Here is an 18,905-nt window from a genome sequence, read left to right as displayed (position 1 = left end):
GAAAGTCAAGAGATGGTCTTTATATTCTAAGGTCCTAAGAAGAGATCTAAAATGGTTGTACTCTTATGAAATTGTGTTCACATACCCAAGGAGCAGCTATGTACATAATATTGTAATACTTACACTTAAAATGTCTTAGGAAATATTACTAAATTAATTTACTCTATCCCTATAAAAAGTACTGTTAAACATGAGAACTGGAGTTCATGAGATGAAGTAATTTATTCAGTGATTTTACAAGTCCTAAGTATAGCGCAGGATATACAAATGATTGGACTCCCAAACTTAACTTTCGCTCTATTATGTTGCCTTGAATCAATAAAAAAACAAAACTCAGAAAGTGATTCCATTATTACAAAGAGAGGTCAAGGGACTGGGATAACTTCACCAATACTGGGGAACATTGATATTAGATGTATCTCAATCAGTACCTGTAAGTCTCTGTTTCCAGTAAGCTATCTGGATATTCCTCTAGCTTAGCTGGGTTAACAGACCACAGTCTGAGGGTAATCAAAGCTCTTGGGCATTTAATGTCTTAACCTTTGATATGGAAGAGGGTTTCCATAGTTACTGCTAAGTACAAGCCATTTGTGTGCTGAGTGTAATCTACTATCTTTAAATTCAGTTATTACACCCTATGTTTTTTTTAAATATACGTATTTATTAACTTTTAACGTTTTATTAGTGATTTGCACTGTTATTAACAAGATTTTAAGATTACAGACCCCGGAGAGAGACCAGGGCCTAGGGGACAGGGTCCATGAATCCATAAGTTAGAGGAAACTGTATACCTCAAAGTAAAAGTGCTCAATAGTCTGCTGTGATTAAACTTAGACTTAAGCTCAGCAAGTAAGCAGAAAGATTTAAAGGAGGCACCATAAAATGTCCAATGAAATATTTACTACCTAGGCAATATCTTTATCTTTAATCATTTACCCCATTGTGTGTCCAGCTTCCTGTCCAAACCTTAAAGGACCCTGGGCCTGAAAGGAGTGCCTTTTTGCTGGCCTACTTTCACTTCTAGTGTGGTGCTGTGGGTCAGTGAAAGGACACCTCCTGGTTCTCAGACACAGAACTCTTTAGGCTGTCTGAGTAATCTGTTGGGCATCCTGTGTCTCCAGCCTTGACAATGCAATGCATCAAGTTAAATATTTTCAGGAGTAAAGAAGTGAAATACCATATCTTACCAGTGAGACCAAAAAAAAAAAAAAAAAGTTGACTCTTTACAGTCTAAAGGGGGAAACACCTGTAGTCTTCCCAGGCACTTGTTTGTTTTTACCTCCAGGGTTATCACTGGGGCTCAGTGCCTACACTTACAAATCCACTGCTGACAGGCTTTTTTTTTTTTTTTTCATGTTGTTGGATAGGACAGAGAGAAGTTAGGAGAGGAGGGGAGATAGTGAGAACAAAAGACTCCTGCAGACCTTCTTCAGAGCTCATGAAGCATCTTCCTCTGCAGGTGGAGAGCAGAAGCTTGAACTCTAAACAGGATCCTTGCACTTAGTACTGTGTAGGCTACTGCCCCGATCCCTTCCCAGGCACTATGCAACGTGGTAGCTATTACCACGAAGCCACAGATGCACTGTCAGAAAGGTGAGCCGGCTCTAGCAGTGGAAATCAGAATGTGTGCTCACCTGAGCTTTCCCTCCTCCACTACCACTGGAACCATGCGCTCCAGTATTTCTCTGACTATCCGCTTCTTTTCTCTTTCTTTCTTCATCTTCTTTCTGGCTGGAAATTAGAAAGTGGAAAGTGAGGAAGTAGTAGATTATAGAAAGTAGAGTGTATGTCCCTCTAAGTTTCTCTATATCTGTCTAAATTAGATTTGCATAGAGTTTGCCAACATTTATTGAACATCTACTTTGCTATAGACCCTTTACTTGCAAAAACAAACTGTTGAATTATATAGAATCTTTTGCCTGACAGGGCTCTGTAACAGTAGAAGAAAACTAACATCTGCATAACTGCAAGTGAACCCAGTGAACTATTACTGAGCACTTTATAAATTCTCATTGTGAATCTCAGCTGGATTTTTCCTCAAATATCTCATATTCAAGATGTCAAAAGATCCCCACACCTATGGATATCTAATTTTTTTTTTTTACAAAGGGGCCCAAACTATTAAGTGAAGAAAGATGTCAAAAGAATTCTTTCCTATCTGCCGGCCAGGCTTCCCTGGACTGAAGACCCCACCAATGTGTCCTGGAGCTCCACTTCCCCAGAGACACACCCTACTAGGGAAGGAGAGAGGCAGACTGGGAGTATGGACTGACCAGTCAACACCCATGTTCAGCGGGGAAGCAATTACAGAAGCCAGACCTTCTACCTTCTGCAACCCACAATGACCCTGAGTCCATGCTCCCAGAGGGATAGAGAATGGGAAAGCTATCAGGGGAGGGGGTGGGATATGGATATTCGGTGGTGGGAATTGTGTGGAGTTGTACCCCTCCTACCCTATGGTTTTGTTAATTAATCCTTTCTTAAATAAATAAATAAATAAATAAATAAATAAATAATTTTTAAAAAATTAAAAAAAAGAATTCTTTCCTATCAGATATGTTCTTGTTGTTGAGTTGTCTGTCTTTCAAAAAGAACAAAAAGATGGCATCATCCCTTACTGTTTTCTCTCCTTCAGCTACATAACATTGATTTCAACTTCATAGTATCTTCCATGTTATTCACCTTCTATCTGATTTGCCTTGTTCTAATTACTTATCGGCACATTATAAGTCCCTACCTTTGTCACAAGCTATGTAAATTTAGTCTCTTTCTTCTCCTTTTTTACTGTTGATATACAAATATTCTCAAAAGAACTATATTTATATTATTCACTTTCCTAGCTGGGAAATGATAGCAGCACTGCACTGTATGTACAATTAATAAAAAAAAATTCTACCCATGTGTCAACAACTAAACTCTAAACTACTAACTCTCCAATAAAAATGACAAAAATAAAATAAAACATTGTATATAAAAAAGAATTTCAAAATATTTGATTTGGCATGCAAAGCTGGTAATGTGGATAAATTCATAATTAACAAACACCTAAATTAGCTTAACTAAATAACTTGTTCTTTATAGTACATATAATTTTCTTAATTTTAGATCCTCACCTAAGATATTCTCTTTCCCTTTCATGCATTCTTTCTTTTTTAAGACTTTTTAAAATTTATTATTAACAGCAGTTTACAAGATCCCTTCATACTGTTCTTATCCTGCACATGTTTTACCAAAATTACAAGGGTTAATTTTATCTACCATAAAAGTTTCTATTCATTCTCTTCCCTTTAAGTACCATAAACACTTAATATATCATCTTAAATTTAGCAGTTTCTCCTCCATATTTTTTTATTTATGCTCATGTTTGCTCCCCATTGGACTATATGAAATCCAAGAAGACCATCTCATTCAGCTTTATGTAATCATAGAAACCATACACTGTAGATGTTCAATAAATGGCTTACAAATCATTTAAATGTTGAAGGTGTTTCTATGTTTTGTATAAAGAAATAACTTCATTTTTCAAAAAATGTAACACTTAAAAAAAGACTGATCAATAATAAAATCTGTTTGATTTCTTACAATTATTCCAAAATCAATTCAGAGAAAGGAGTCATCTTCCAAGGAGGAATTTATAGTTTTTTCAACAACGATGTGACAGTCTACTGTTAGGTTTTACACCCAAACTAAAAGAGAATATGATAGCCTAGTCATATAATGTTTGTTTCTAGAACAATGAATCCTGACCTTTTTGAAACAGTGTTCACCTAAAGCTGCTTTAAAGACAAACACTTGTTGCTTATAAACACAATGTGTGTTGCTGTTCCAGTTCTTTGCATCCCCAACTCAACCAACTCCCAGTGGGGCTTCATTTGTGCACTCACAAGACTGCTTTGCACATGGCACACTTGTTGCCATGAGTCTTGCCATCTGGACCACGTACAGGGTCATTTTCTCGTGTGCAGAAAAGATTCCCGTTTTGCAAAAGGCTCCGAAACTCATTGCATGTGTCCTAAAGTGAAGAGAAAGCAAATGAACCTGTGTCTTTTCTTGGAAGCTAATTGGTTGGATTTCTACTAGGTATTTCTTGAAAACAAGAGAAAACACACTAAAAGGTTTTTGTTGTTGTTTGTTTTTGTTTTCTCCTTTGCTCAATTCCTACTGAGCACGTAGCACTTATAAAGAAGTTTCTGTTTCTTTTCCCTTGAGATACCAATCCTTAAATCCATATAGAAACTAAGATCATATACAAGCAAGACTCTTACAAATGGAATTCTCTGAGGACTAGCTGTAGGGCTCATTTGGAATTTTATTGTCCAACTTGTAGTATACATGCCACAGAATAATAATAAAAAACAGGTTTGGTTTTGGACAGAACTTTAAAGTTTAATTTTTTATTATCTTTATTTATTTATTGAAGGTAGCCATAAATTGAGAAGGAAGAGGGTGAAAAAGAGGAGAGAGACAGAGAGACACCTGCAACACTGCTTCAGCACTTGAATAGCTTTCCCGGGGCAGGTGGGGACTGGGGACTCAAACCCAGGTCCTTGCACTTTGTAACATGTGTGCTCAAGTAGGTGCAAAACCATCCAACCCCCAGAAATGTAAAGTTTTTATATTTTATCCACCTATGCTATATTTCAATTCCCTTTATGTGACACCTTCCACAAAGTAATTTGTACAGGGGCCATGCTAATCTTCTCTGTATCGTTCCAATTTTAGTATATATGCTGCCAATGATGAGAACATTTAAAACTCTTAATCAAACGAGAAAGTATTTTACTTTTCTCAGAAGAGCTGGAGATTTTTTATTTTTATTCTTCCACAGGAGAATAAAGGACTTTTGGAGAAAGCTTTTTGTTCTTCTCCCATACTACTCTATGTCCTCCTGTAAGTGCTAAAATTCCCAATACTTCACTCATTCTATCCCAATCATTGATGGCATTTCTCATTGTAGATCCTTCTGCTTCCCTACAGAATCTAATGATGTGTTTTAAGCATGCTCAATTAAGCATTAGCATGTATATATATCTGTATCATGTTGGCAGTTCAGTCTGCCACCAACAGATCTAGTATGAGGGGTATTGCCTCTCTGAATCAAGCTGTATCATCTATAAATGAAAATGATGGGAGTCGGTGGTAGCGCAGCGGGTTAAGTGCACGTGACGCAAAGCACAAGGACCAGTGTAAGGATCCGGGTTCGAGAAAGAGGGAAATATATATAGATGGAGACAGAGGGAGAGGGAGAGGGAGAGGGAGAGGGAGAGGGAGAGGGAGAGGGAGAGGGAGAGGGAGAGGGAGAGGGAGAGGGAGAGGGAGAGGGAGAAGTGAACATAGTATTGATAAACTCTGGCTCATAGTGGTACTGGGATTTGAACCTGGGACTTCAGAGTCTCAGGCATGAAAGTCTTTTGCATAATGATTATGTTATCTTTCCAGCCCCTTTTAAGAAAAAATAAATTGTTGTTCAGGATGTATCCCAGTAGATAGAATATATCCCTTGCAGATCTCAGATACTTAGAAGTGCTGTTAGTAGGTTTCTTTTTCATAGCTATGCAAAAATTTTTTTTTTAAATAAGGTTTGACATCTCCTGGGCTACATGAACTTTGAGTTCTCTCACCTAGGTCTTCAGTAAAGACATGGATTACTTTTACAGAGGTACTATAAACCATATCTTTCACAATGGTCTGAGCTTTTCAATATAATTACCTTTTCAGCTTCTCTTTTAGCTTTTGCTCCGGATTCAGCCTCTTTTTTTTCTCTTTCTTCTTGCTGGCTGTAAGAGGGAATAGAGAGAGAATCATTCCTAGTATTCTGAATATATATATATATATATATATATATATATATATTCCATTGCTTCTAGACTTAAATCATCTTAGCTCAGGAGTAGATAAGTATTTGCACATTTTTTCATATTGCTTTTTTTTAATGCTGTTGGAAGAATAAAAACATGTGCCACAGCAAAATACTAAGTAAATTATTATTATTATTATTATTAATTTATTTATTTAAAAAATAAAGATATAGTCCTCCCCCCACCCTAACAACTATGATACTTAGAAACACTGTTCCAATGCTAACAAATTTTCAACTGGTTTCAGTTTTTGACAGAAATCCCAGTCTTTGTGTGCCATTAACAACTGAGGAAAATTTACTCCCATCACACTGTCTTCCCTTGATAGTGATTCACCTTCCAGCAGATCATTGAGAACACTATATGAAATGATGAAATGTGCTAAGAATATTACCTTTAAAACGATCAATACTAGGACCCAATGTGAACATGACCTTTTTTATTTTTTAATCAATACACTGGAAGAAACTTTCAATATTGCCTCTCTCACCCATCCCAGATAATCTTCTGCACTATAAGTAGCACTGACTACGGGTCTACTCACAAGAAGGCTTCACACATGGAACAGGTATTGCCATGCATTTTTCCATCTGGGCCCCTGATGGGGTCATTCTCTCTGGTACAGGGAAGTCGGCCATTCCTCACATATTTGCGGTATTCACTACAAAGCTCCTTCCAAATAAGGGAGATTTTAAGAATCATATTATTAAATACCAAATTCCTCCTACATCACTCTTCTGGAAACTAGAATATCATGGCCCTAAACATAATGGATACACTGAAACAGTGATGCAGATGGTTCATACCAGCCAAAATACTTTCAGAGAACTGGCTGACAATATAATTTGAGATATATTGCTATTTCTTGCCTCACAAGAGAATTTTTAATTTGAATACTGTTTTGGACAAGGAACTTTGAGAGATATGAAGAAGAATTTACTGTTCCTTTCTTTCTTTTTATTTTTTAAAATAAATTAGTGATAGGCAGAATAAGAGCTTTCTCATACACCCACAAACTTGTCCAAATTTTCACACACAGAACATGTAACTATATTACCTTACATGGCATAAGGGACATTGCAGGAGTGGTTAAGGCACTAGTTTAGACTTACTTTGCATCATTAAATACTGACTTTAGAGCCAGAATTATACAATTGTTAGCTCTCAAAGATTATCTATCAGAAATATATATGTGTGTATGTATATATTCATATGTATGCACACAAGCAAATACACACACACACACACAGTTAGTCCTAACTTCTTATCTGAGCCTCTGAGTTCTCTTCATTGAAATAGCAATACATGCTTTGAATGAATAGTGTTCAATACAAAGACCAAATACAAAACTGATACAATATATGGTGTATAGTAGCAACTAATTAATTAATAAGCATTTCCAAAGTTGCTATAGTCATCACCATCAATTATCATGTGAGATAGTTTTAAGTGTAAATGCAAAGCTCAGTGATTTTGTTCATTTAATTCTCACAAAAAATTTTAAAGAAAAAATAAACTAGATATTTTTAATTAAATACTCATATTAAAAATGAAATGACGATAAATATGAAATTTGCCTCTATTTGGGTTGTGTTCAGATAATAAGATAATAGCCTGTATATACTTCCCTCTTGGGTAAATAGACTTTACCTTGCCGGTGAAGTAATGGGTGATTGACCACTCTAATGTACAAGTAACCAAAGTAGATGTAGAGTAAGTATTTGAATAAGGAAGAGTAAGGCCCAGGGCTGGGTAGTGGCACACCTGGTTCAGTGCACATGTTGCAGTGTGCAGAGACTAAGGTTCCAGCCCCTAGTCCCTGTCTGCGGGGGGGGGGGGGGTAGCTTTGTGAGTGGTGAAGCAGGGCTACAGTTGTCTCTCTCCCTCTCTATCTTCCCCTTCTCCTCTCAATTTCTGGCCATCTCTATCCAATAAATAAATAAAGATAATTTTTAAAAAATTAAAAAGGAAAGATAAGACACTTCTATACATGAGAATCCAAATATCCTTTTTCCAGTTTGTGTCAGGAAGAATTTTGGAATTAGGGGAGGCAAGTGGAAATCTTGAATAAATAACATGTATATTTACATGGTTCTGATGTTATTAAACAACTACCTGCACAGCTTCTCTCTTAACTTTCGCAGCTTCTGCTTTCTCTTTTTCTACCTTGTTATTATTTTTCTTTTCTTCTTCTTCAAGTTTTCTATAACAACAACAAAAAGAAGATACAAGTAAAATACAATCCCATAATTTTCTTTTAAAGATGGAGTCAGAATCTTCAAGATCAAAGGTCAGACCCTGTATTCAGCACAAATTTATCCTAGTCAGAAGATATTATTGTTTTGCCCAATATAATTCATATAAATTCAGCAATTTATAATCCCCCTTTAAAACTAAAATAACTGAGCCCCTGGCTCTCCACCTACAGGGGAGTCGCTTCACAAGCGATGAAGCAGGTCTGCAGGTATCTGTCCTTCTCTTCCCCTATCTGTCTTCTCTCAGTCCTATCCAACAACAGTGACATCAATAACTGTCGAGCTGTGCCACAGAGAAGAGAGAGAGGAGATCCGAAATGAAGAGGGAACACAAATCTTTATTCACACGGGCACCTCAGAGTTGGGTGAGAGTGCAGTGGTTCGGGCCACCTGGAGGTAGCAAAAATGGCAGCCTCTTGGACCACCCTCCCTTGTGTCTAATCACCTAAGTGAAGGCGGGTAAGAGAGATGAGGGGAGGAAGAAGAAGGGCTTTATAGGGTAACAACCAGGAGTGACGTGTCGGGACAGGATTGGTTGAAAAAGGCACTGTGAGAATATCGTGGGAAGTGGCAAAGCCTGAGGGGACAGCTTGGCAGATGTAATGTTTGCATAATTCCCTAGCAAATAACCACAACAATGTTAAACAACAAGGGCAACAAAAGGGAAAAAATAAATATTTTAAAAAATTAAAAAACTAAAATAACTTTACTTCAATTTTTTATCAGTATATGACCTTTGTATAATTACTTTCTTATATGACAGTGACTTCAATCAATGGTCTGAAAAATGATGCAACTGTATTAATTTCTTAATTGTAAACATGCTCTCTGTCTAAATATCTACCATGTTAATGATGAACTCAAGAAGTACTATGCCTGTAGTTAAAATAAAACATTTTCTTTAAATTAATTTGTCCTATATTTTAAATTTTATTATTAAATATATTTATTCATTTATTTATTTAAAAGGGGCAGGAATCAGGTGGGAGGAGGAGATAGAGAGGGAGAGAGAAAGACATCTGCAACACTGCTTCACCTTGCAAAGCTTTCCCCTGCAGATATAAGATGGTAGCTGAGACCTAGAACCTGGGTCCTTGTGCATGGCAACATGTGCACTTAACCAAGTGCACCATGACCTGGCCCCCAAATATTAGAATTAATAGTCATGTAAAAATTCAGGATTTTACCAAGTTGCAGGTGCTACCATGGTGTCCTCCTGACCTCCTTGGACAGACAGCCTCCCAAAACCCCACCTCCCCAGAGCCCTATCCCACTAGGAAAAGAGAGAAACAGGCTGGGGGCATGGATTAACCTGTCAATACTCATGTCCAGCTGAGAAGCAATTAAAGAAGCCAGATCTTCCACCTTCTGCATCCCATAAGGAATTTTGGTCCACACTCCCAGATAGATTAAAGATCAGGGAAGCTTCCAATGGGAGGGAATGAGACACAGAAAGCTGATGTTGGGAATTGTGTGGAATTGTACCCCTGTTAACTTACAATCTTGTTAATCATTATTAAATCACTAATATATTTTTTTAATTCAGGCTTTGGTGTGATTCAAATGAAAGAAAAGTCAACAGTTAAGTTGTGTGTGGGGGGTGGGGGAGACTTGGTATATTATATGCTTACATTTATTTTAAATATCCAGACTAGGCAAATGCATAAATCAGGGCATATCAGATAGGGGAGAAAATATGGGAAGTGACTGTTAATGGGAATAGTGTGTTTGAAGAGTGATGAAATGTTCTGGAACTAGTGGTGACAGTTTTACAACCTTGTAAATGTACTAAAAGTTACTGAATCTCATACTTCTAAGTGTAAAGCAATTACAGAAGCCAGACCTTCCAACTTCTGCACCCTATAATGACCCTGGGTCCATACTCACAGAGGGATAAAGAATAGGAAGAAGGATATGGAGGGGATACAGAGTTCTGGTAGTGGGAATTGTGTGGAGTTGTACCCCTCTTATCCTATGGTTTTTGTCAGTGTTTCCTTTTTATAAATAAAAAATTTTAAAAATAAATAAATAAAGACCAAAAAAAAACACCAAAAAATAAAAATAAAGAAATAAATCTAAAAAAAAAAAACTATGTGTAAACTTAGTAAGAAATAAAATAACATTAAAATTTTCTCCTAATTGTGTAACTAGGAAGCAGGTTGAAAACTTAATTCAGGGTTTCAGCTTCTGAATTTATTTGGAAGGAAAATTCATAAAAGCTTTCAGGAATAATTGCTGATAGGATTTTTTTTAAAAAAAAAACCTCATTATTTGTCACACATGCACAATTCCTTAACTGCCAATGAGCAATAACTATTGTTTTTGAACTTCATCACGATCACAAAATCCTGACAGTCTTCTTATTTTCTACTTACATGGAACGCATTAAAACTAGAAAGATTCTTAGCATTTATCATATCACATCTCATCTAGCCAATACCACAGCATTAGTCTATCTGCAGTTGAGAGATAAAACCCTGATTTTGTTCTTTTGAATTTCAGACCACTGTTTATTCAACAGGCTTTCACCAACAATTTCTCTTTTCAGGGATTATTGAATATATGGCAATATTTAAGATTTGATTTAAGCTTAAAATTTGAAAGGCAACTGTAACTTTGAACATTTTCCAATGGATATTTATTTTTTCATTCTTTTTAAAAAATATTTATTTATTTATTTCCTTTTTTGTTGCCCTTTTTTATTGTTGTTGTAGTTCTTATTGTTGTTAATTTCATCGTTGTTGAATAGGCTAGAGAGCAATGGAGAGAGGAGGGGAAGACAGAGAGGGGGAGAGAAAGATAGACACCTGCAGACCTGCTTCCCCGCTTGTGAAGTGAATCCCCTGCAGGTGGGGAGCCGGGGACTTGAACTGGGATCCTCTTTTTCTCATTCTTTATTTTAGCTTGAGACTCTGTAGGGAATTTGAAGTCTAAAAAGGAGAAACTCATGTGTCACTCAGCTTCTGAAGAAAATTAGGGTCACAGAGAAACAATCTAGTTTGCCATGCACAGCCCATGTTTAAGCCAGAGCACCACTGCACTGGGGAAAGCTTCAGTGTTGTGGTGTCTTTCTATCTCTCCCTCCATCTCATTGTCTCCATCTCATTGTCTGCATCCCATGACACTGAAATGGTGAAACCCTGAGTCCAATGAAACAGAGAGGAGGAGAATAAACAAACCGAAACAGTGACAATCAATGGTGAAGGCGTTCAATGGGAGGTCAGGGAAGATACTCACAACACACTGGCACACATGGAACACTTGTTTCCATGCATTTTGCCATCGGGGCCACGGACAGGGTCATTCTCCCTGGTGCATATGAGCATTCCATTCCTCACTTGGCTCCGAAATTCACTGCAGAGTTCCTGGAAAACGCAGAAAACATTTTCTCAGAGCAGTTTTCAATTTGTTTGGAATCTTTGTTTATCATGAAGAATAAGTAACATATAGTAAGAAAAAGTGTCTAAATGTAGGAATAATCAGTAAATTAATGCAACTTCCAACATAAACTTGGAATGCCCTGGTAATGTGATGAATCTAGAAATATTTATCATTATCATTCTACTGAGACCACTTATGATCTAGGTGCAGAAAGCTGACAAAATGTAGAAACCAAAACAAAATACACATGCTTGTGTTGCACATCAGTCTATAAAAACCACGAAAAAAAAAGGTGAAGAGTATTTTGTCCTGGACAGAATCATGTTAAGTGAGATAAGCCAAAAAGAAAAGGATGTATGGGTTCATCTCATTAATAGGTGAAAGTTTTATGGATTTAAGGGTCAATATGAATATAATCTCCCGAGAGCCCTACCCCAGTTGGAAAAGATAAAAACAAGCTGGGAGTATGGATCAACCTGTCAATGTCCATTTCTAGTGGAGAAACAATTATAGAAGCCAGACCTCACACCTTCTACACCCCATAGAGATCTTTGTTCCATACTCCCAGAGAGATAAAGACTAGGGAGGGGAGGGAATATTACTCTATGGTGGTGGGAATTGTATGGAATTGTACCCTTCTTATCCCACAATCTTATCAATTATTGTTAAATCACTAATAATAAAAAGATAAAATGTGAATAAAAACTAAAATTATTTAAAAAATCATAAATGTGAAAAGTTGAATGAGAAGGCCAGATGTTGGTGCACCTGGTTGAGGGCACATTTTATAATCCAGAAAGACTCAGATTCAAGCCCTCTGGCTCCACCTGTGGGGGAAAAGCTATGCCAGTGGTGAAGCAGTGCTACAGGTGTATCTCTTGTTTATCTCCCTCTCTACCTCCCCCTTTCCTTTTCATTGATGGATGTCTCCAATAAATAAAGGTAATAAAAAAATTAAGTTGTATGAGAATTGTCTAAACTCTTCATATTCCAAATGAAGTCCAAATGATCAATAGCTGATTCTGCAAAAGACTTTAATGCTTGAGGCTCTGAGGTTCCCAGTTGAATCCACTACAATGAACTACAGCTGAGCAGTGCTCTGGATATCCTCTCTCTCTCTCTCTCTCTCTCTCTCTCTCTCTCTCTCTCTCTCAGATAAACTTAACTTTAAAAGGTGAGAAGACAGGGCCAGTCAGTGGCACACCTGTTAAGCACAGGTAATACAAAGTGCAAGTATCCAGTTCAAACCCCTGGCTCCCAACCTGCATACAAGCATCACAAGTGGCAAAACAGGTCTCTTTCTCTTTTTCTCTCTGTCTCCACCCCCTCTCAATTTCTCACTGTCCTATCCAATAAAATGGAAAAAAAAAAAATGACTGCCAGGAGTAGTGGATTCTTAGTGCCAGAACTAAGTCCCAGTGACAACCCTGGACTGAAGACCCCACCAATGCGTCCTGGAGCTCCATTTCCCCAGAGACCCACCCTACTAGGGAGAGAGAGAGGCAGAGTGGGAGTATGGATCCACCAGTCAATGCCCATGTTCAGCGGGGAAGCAATTACAGAAGCTAGACCTTCCATCTTCTGCAACCCACAAAGACCCTAGGTTCATGCTCCCAGAGGGATAGAGAATGGGAAAGATAGTGGGGAGGGGGTGGGATATGGAGATTGGGTGGCGGGAATTGTGTGTTGTTGTACCCCTCCATCCTATGATTTTGTTAATGTCTCCTTTCTTAAATAAATAATAATAAAAAGAACAAAAAGAAGAATGGATCATAATCAAACTAGAAGATAATGATAGATTTAAAATAAAAAATAGTGGTGTGAACAGAACAAGTGTGTAACCAAGAGGAACTGACAGTTCTGGGGGAGTTATTTTATAAAGTCTGTGAGGGGGATATTAAAAATTTTCAGTTCTGAATTACTAAAAACAAAAATCCAGCTAAGAGCAAACTTTTGTAGTGACAACTTTTACCACATAATTATTAGATTTACAATTTTGTAGCTGTTGTCAGGAAATACCACATATAGATAAATCCTATGTATGGTTATTATGTCAGAGTAGCCAAATATCTATATAAAGATAGATTTGCTTTACTGATTGTGAAATCAGTAAATCTCTCTCTCTCTCTCTCTCTCTCTCTCTCTCTCTCTCTCCCCTGCTATCAATAAAAATGAAGGGAAAAGGTGGCCATGGGAACTATGGAACTCTTATGCAGGTACTGAGCTCCAGCAATAATCCTGGTGGCAAAAAATAAAAGAAAATCAAAAGCAGGTTCAGTTGATTAGAATAATCAGTAAATTGAAGCTATTACTAGGTATTAGCAATAAAATGTGTGAATATTACTAAGTAGAGCTGACATGATTGATCTTGAACTCTGAACATGAAATAATAGAAGGATGAATTATGTGAATTAAAACACACAAATTGTAAAAGCTAATTTTCATGCTCTGTACCTAACATTGGAACTCAAAGGAAAACCAAATACAGTAAGTATACCTTAAGTCTTAAATTTTGAATTACTATGAAATGAATTGCTACTCAAGAATCTTATAATTAATCACTTTTTTTCCTAGTAAATTGTCCTTTGTCCATTTTAGGCATAAGAACTAAACAGGAAAATGTTTATGCTGATGAGATACCTAGAATGCCATTGTAGAGGGGAAAATGTCAAAGGATAGTATCAGTATTCTTGGGAAAATTACCTCTGCTGCTTCTCTTTTCAACTTTGCTTTTGCTTTTTCTTGTTGTTTACTATAAGGGACAGGAGAAAAAGAGAGAGAAAATAAAAATTACTCTTAATACAATAGAGGAGGTCTTTCACAGGATGAAACTTCAATACTTTGAGTATCCTCAAGCATCCCCTAAAACCTGCATTTTCTTGTTTTATTGAAAACATATTATAATAATTTACCTTTCATCATAAAATTGTATTCAAGCGCAAGCCCTTTTATTAGTAAGTAAGCACATTAAGCTTTTTCATGCCAAATAAACTGTACTATGACTTTCTCATTCACAGATTCTTTTATTGTGTTTACAACTTTTTCTTTTTTTTTTTTCCCTCCACCAGGTTATAGTTCAATACCTGCATGATAAATATTTTGCTCCCAGCAGCCTTTTGGTTTTCTTTTCTTTTTTGGACAAAGACAGAGTAAATTGAAAGGAAAGTGGGAAATAGGAAGAGACAGATGTAGCGGTGCTCCACTGCTTATGAAGCATTAGTCTGCAAATGGGGAAATATGTCTTGAGTCTAGTTCCATTGTCGTAGTAACATGTGAGCTCTACCTCACTACCACCTAGTCCCATACAATAATTCTTTTTAAAGTGTTGTATTTTGTGAGGCAATGTATCATGGTGGTTAAAGGAAAGACTAAAGGCAGGCTGCAGCGAGTACAAGAAGTGTCTTAACTTCTCTTTCTCATCTTTATATGGGAATGGGTATTCAACAACAATAACAAAAAAATGGAAGAAGCCATCATGATATGGAAATTTTTTTCTTAAAGGGGAAATCAGAAAAAGGAAACTCATATATTCATATACAAGTATCAGTTTATTACTAGAGGAATATTGATTACTCCAAGCACAATCAATTTTAGGAGGTGGCTAATAGATACACTATTGGCTAGCCTGAAATAAAGCATTGTGCTTGAAGGGATCAATAAAATGGGTATGGAAGAAATGAACATAGTAATTTACATAGTAAATGCCATGTATTATATAATTACAGTTAATATATTCATTGGTGAAAAACTAAAGCCCTTTCCTCTATCATCAGGAACAAAACAATGATATACACGCTCACCACTATTATTCAACATATTACTGGAAGTTGTAGCCAGAGTAATCAGATAAGAAAGCAAACAAACAAAGGAATCTAAATTGTAAAATAATTATAACTATCATTATTTGCTGCTGGCATAGTATAATATAATAAACCTGAAAGACAGAACAATAAGAACAACAAAAATTACTGGAAAAAAATAACAGTGTGGGGGTAGGATACAAAATCAATATACAAAAAAAGCTATTGTAGGACAGGAGAAATAACTCATTTGGATAATGCTCTGTTTTGACTAATAAGATACTCAGCTTTTGTATTGTGGTTCCTTTCCTTCTCTCCCTGCTTCTCTATCTAAAAAGAAAGTTGGCTCGATGAGTGAAGCCCCAAGGAACAAACAAAAAAGAAAGAAAAGAAAAGCTTGTACTTTTATATGCAATTAATACAGAAAAGAGGAATTAAGAAAAGTATCTCATTTGCAATTGCATCAGAAAAATAACATTATATCTAACAAAAGATGCAAATCTATATACAAAAAACTGTATAATATAAATATACAAAAAATATGAGAACCAAAGAAAAGGAATGGAGAAAGTTCATGGACTGAGAGAATTAAAATAGATTACCTAGAACAATTTACAGGTTGAATGTAATTTCTATCAAAATCATAAATAGTAAAACTAGAACAAAACTCAAAAAAGTCAACCCACTCATTGGGAAACAACATTTGCACACTACGTACCTGACTTGGAGATAACATGCCATATATATATCAACAACAAAAAAATGGGCAAAATATCTGAGCAAACATCTCCCCAAAGAAGACATATTGCTAGTAAACAGGCATATGAAAAAATACTCAACTTCACTTATTAGTTGGGAAATGCAAACCAAAACCACAATAAGATAATCACTTTACACATTAGTATGGTTCTCATAAAATAGGCTAGTAATAACAAGGGCGTGGAGAAAAAGAATTCTTCACACGCTACGGAGATATTACCTCATATCCTGAGCACTGAGCTATATAAAAAGGAGTGGAAAGTGTTGATGAGAGTGTAGAGGTAAAAGCAACTCTTGTGCATTATTGGTGGGAATATAAATTGATGCAGCTTCTATGGAAAATAATATGGCAATCTGTTAAAGATCTGAACCATCTGTGTCATTCTGTTCACAGCTGCATTATTCACAATAACTAGAATAATCAATCTAAATGCCCTCACAGATAACTGGATAATGAGGGAAATACTCAACAAAATATTTCTCAGCTACCAAAAAATATGAAGCCCTTATACCCTTCATAACAATGTGAATGAAACACGAGATGCCAATGTAAGTAAGTCAAACTGGAAGATAACTATGGGAGGGTTTCACTCCTGTATGGGATATGAATAACTCAGTCAAACAGACTGGCAAAATACAAATACAACTCTTCAAGTCTGTGAAAAAACTATAGGAGGTACTAGATAAATGGGGAAGGGAATGATGGGAAGTATGGGTGAAGGGATTCATTTTAATACTGTGATGAAACTGGAATTTTGGGTGCAGTTGGACTTTCACATATAAGTGTGTGAGTAGTACTCCTGTCACTTTACAGTATTGTAAACCTATGGCAAATCAGTGAAAGGTGTTTATATGTAAATAGGTAAGTGTTGGAGAGGGGTCTGAGAGAAAATGAGAATAAATCTTTCATACCACAGAGTTGACTCAGCAGACAAAGTACAAGACATGTAGATGAGGCCTGATCTTCAATCCCAGCACAGCACATGCCCAAGTGGAGTGATTCTCTGGTGTCTCCCGCTTTCTCTCTCTCTCTCTGTTGCCTTCCTAACAAATGAATCCTAAAAAATACTTTTCTCATAGAATTGTTGTGAGCATTAAATGAGTAGACACATGAAAAACAATTAGAATAAGTAAGTGATATGTTATAAACTGATTGATAAAACTGCTATAAGAGATTGGTATCATCATATATTGAGGATGAATACTCTCAGAAAAGGCATATAGACTCAAAGTAAGAATGACATGGAAATGAACTAAGAGTGTAAGTTCATAGCCATTTTAGGTAAACTAACTGTCATAAACCAAGTTCAGAGGACTAGATCTATAGCATAAATGGATCTATAATGAAGTCATGTATAGACAGAAAAAACAATTTTTTTAATATTTATTTTATTTATTTATTCCCTTTTGTTGCCCTTGTTGTTTTTTTTATTGTTGTAGTTATTATTGTTGTTGTCATTGTTGGATAGGACAGAGAGAAATGGAGAGAGGAGGGGAAAACAGAGAGGAGGAGAGAAAGATAGACACCTGCAGACATGCTTCACCGCCTGTTAAGCTACTCCCCTGCAGGTGGGGAGCCGGGGTTCGAACCGGGACCCTTATGCCGGTCCTTGTGCTTTGCCACCTGCGCTTAACCTGCTGCGCTACAGCCCGACTCCCAGAAAAAACAATTTATAGAAACATTTTAATCTGTTCCAGTCAACATAAGATTTTCTATTATCAAATCAAAACTTTTTTTAAAAGTTACAGACTATTTACATATGCTATGATATTCTGGTTTCTTTTCAGATCATATATGTGATATAATGTCATCTTACATGTACTATGAAAAGTGTGCAAAATTATGTGTGAAGTTTGTGACTATGCAGGGAAAAATTACTTTCAGGAGAAAAATCAGACTCAGTCTGATTTAAACTGGGGTAAATTAAAATGAGGTAAAATAAACTTTCTTTTTGAAAGGCAATTTTATGTTTAAGGAAAAACTAATATAGCTTTAGGATTGCAGGGTTTCTCATACTTTTTTATATAGAAACAGATATAAAGTTTACCATGAGTATAAAGTGGCGAAGATATTTAAGGGGCATTTTTTTCCCCTACAGTAGGGTATTATCCAAGGAAGCACGAGAACTGACCACTAGGTGGCAGGTTTTGGTTTTTTGTCACCAAAAGATTTACATAGCGGTAAAGAAAAACAAACTGAAACAAAATGCTGGTGAGTAGTAAAGAACGACTTGCTAAATTATCGTATCTTGTTTATACATTACAGTGACAAGTATCTCACCATTTTCTTCATTTCTTAATTTCTCTGGGCCTTAATTTTTCATCGTTAACTTGTGGCAATACATAATCAATTTCTTAAAGTTGTATCAGTTGAGATTAGTTCACAAAGTTCATGCAAGTTAAAGTCATTATATTCATTCATTAAATCCTGTTATGATGATTAAATAGTCATCATCCCTACTTTCTTTCTTTCTTTTTTTTTCCTTCCAGGGTTTTTGCTGGGGCTCAGTGCCTGTACTACGAATTCGCTGCTCCTGGAGGCCATTTTTTCCCCCTTTTGTTGCCCTTGTTGTTTATCCTTGTTATTATTACTGTTGTCAGTGTTGTTGGACAGGAAAGAGAGAGGGGAAGGCAGAGAAGGCGAGAGAAAGATAGACAATTGCAGGCCAGCATGACCGCTTGTGAAGTGACTCCCCTGCAGATGGGGAGGCAGGGGCCCTCTGAACCGGATCTTTACACCAGTCCTCACGTTTTGAACCATGTGTGCTTAAACCCCTGCGCTACCCCCTGGCCCCCATCTATACTTTCATCCAACATAATTTTAGTGCTCCCACACCCAAGCACTATTGACA

At 36.5% G+C, this 18,905-nt stretch overlaps 1 protein-coding gene and 1 pseudogene across 1 annotated transcript in view; both read right to left on the bottom strand.

The window, feature by feature from the left end:
* The window catches only part of SPINK5 (serine peptidase inhibitor Kazal type 5), an 82,507-nt gene that overhangs the window by 28,743 nt on the left and 34,859 nt on the right, over positions 1-18,905 (bottom strand). The window contains exons 12-19 of the mRNA XM_060171440.1: positions 16,274-16,293; positions 14,198-14,246; positions 11,351-11,478; positions 7,974-8,061; positions 6,403-6,530; positions 5,711-5,777; positions 3,885-4,012; positions 1,635-1,731 (exon numbers count right to left, since the gene is read on the bottom strand). Of these exons, the coding sequence (XP_060027423.1) occupies positions 1,635-1,731; positions 3,885-4,012; positions 5,711-5,777; positions 6,403-6,530; positions 7,974-8,061; positions 11,351-11,478; positions 14,198-14,246; positions 16,274-16,293 (705 nt within the window). The remainder of the gene's footprint in view (positions 1-1,634; positions 1,732-3,884; positions 4,013-5,710; positions 5,778-6,402; positions 6,531-7,973; positions 8,062-11,350; positions 11,479-14,197; positions 14,247-16,273; positions 16,294-18,905) is intronic.
* LOC132537300 (U6 spliceosomal RNA) lies at positions 4,677-4,749 on the bottom strand (annotated as a pseudogene).

Source organism: Erinaceus europaeus, chromosome 2, assembly GCF_950295315.1.
Source record: "Erinaceus europaeus chromosome 2, mEriEur2.1, whole genome shotgun sequence".
NCBI classification, from domain to species: domain Eukaryota; kingdom Metazoa; phylum Chordata; class Mammalia; order Eulipotyphla; family Erinaceidae; genus Erinaceus; species Erinaceus europaeus.
This window is presented reverse-complemented; position numbering and strand designations above follow the sequence as displayed.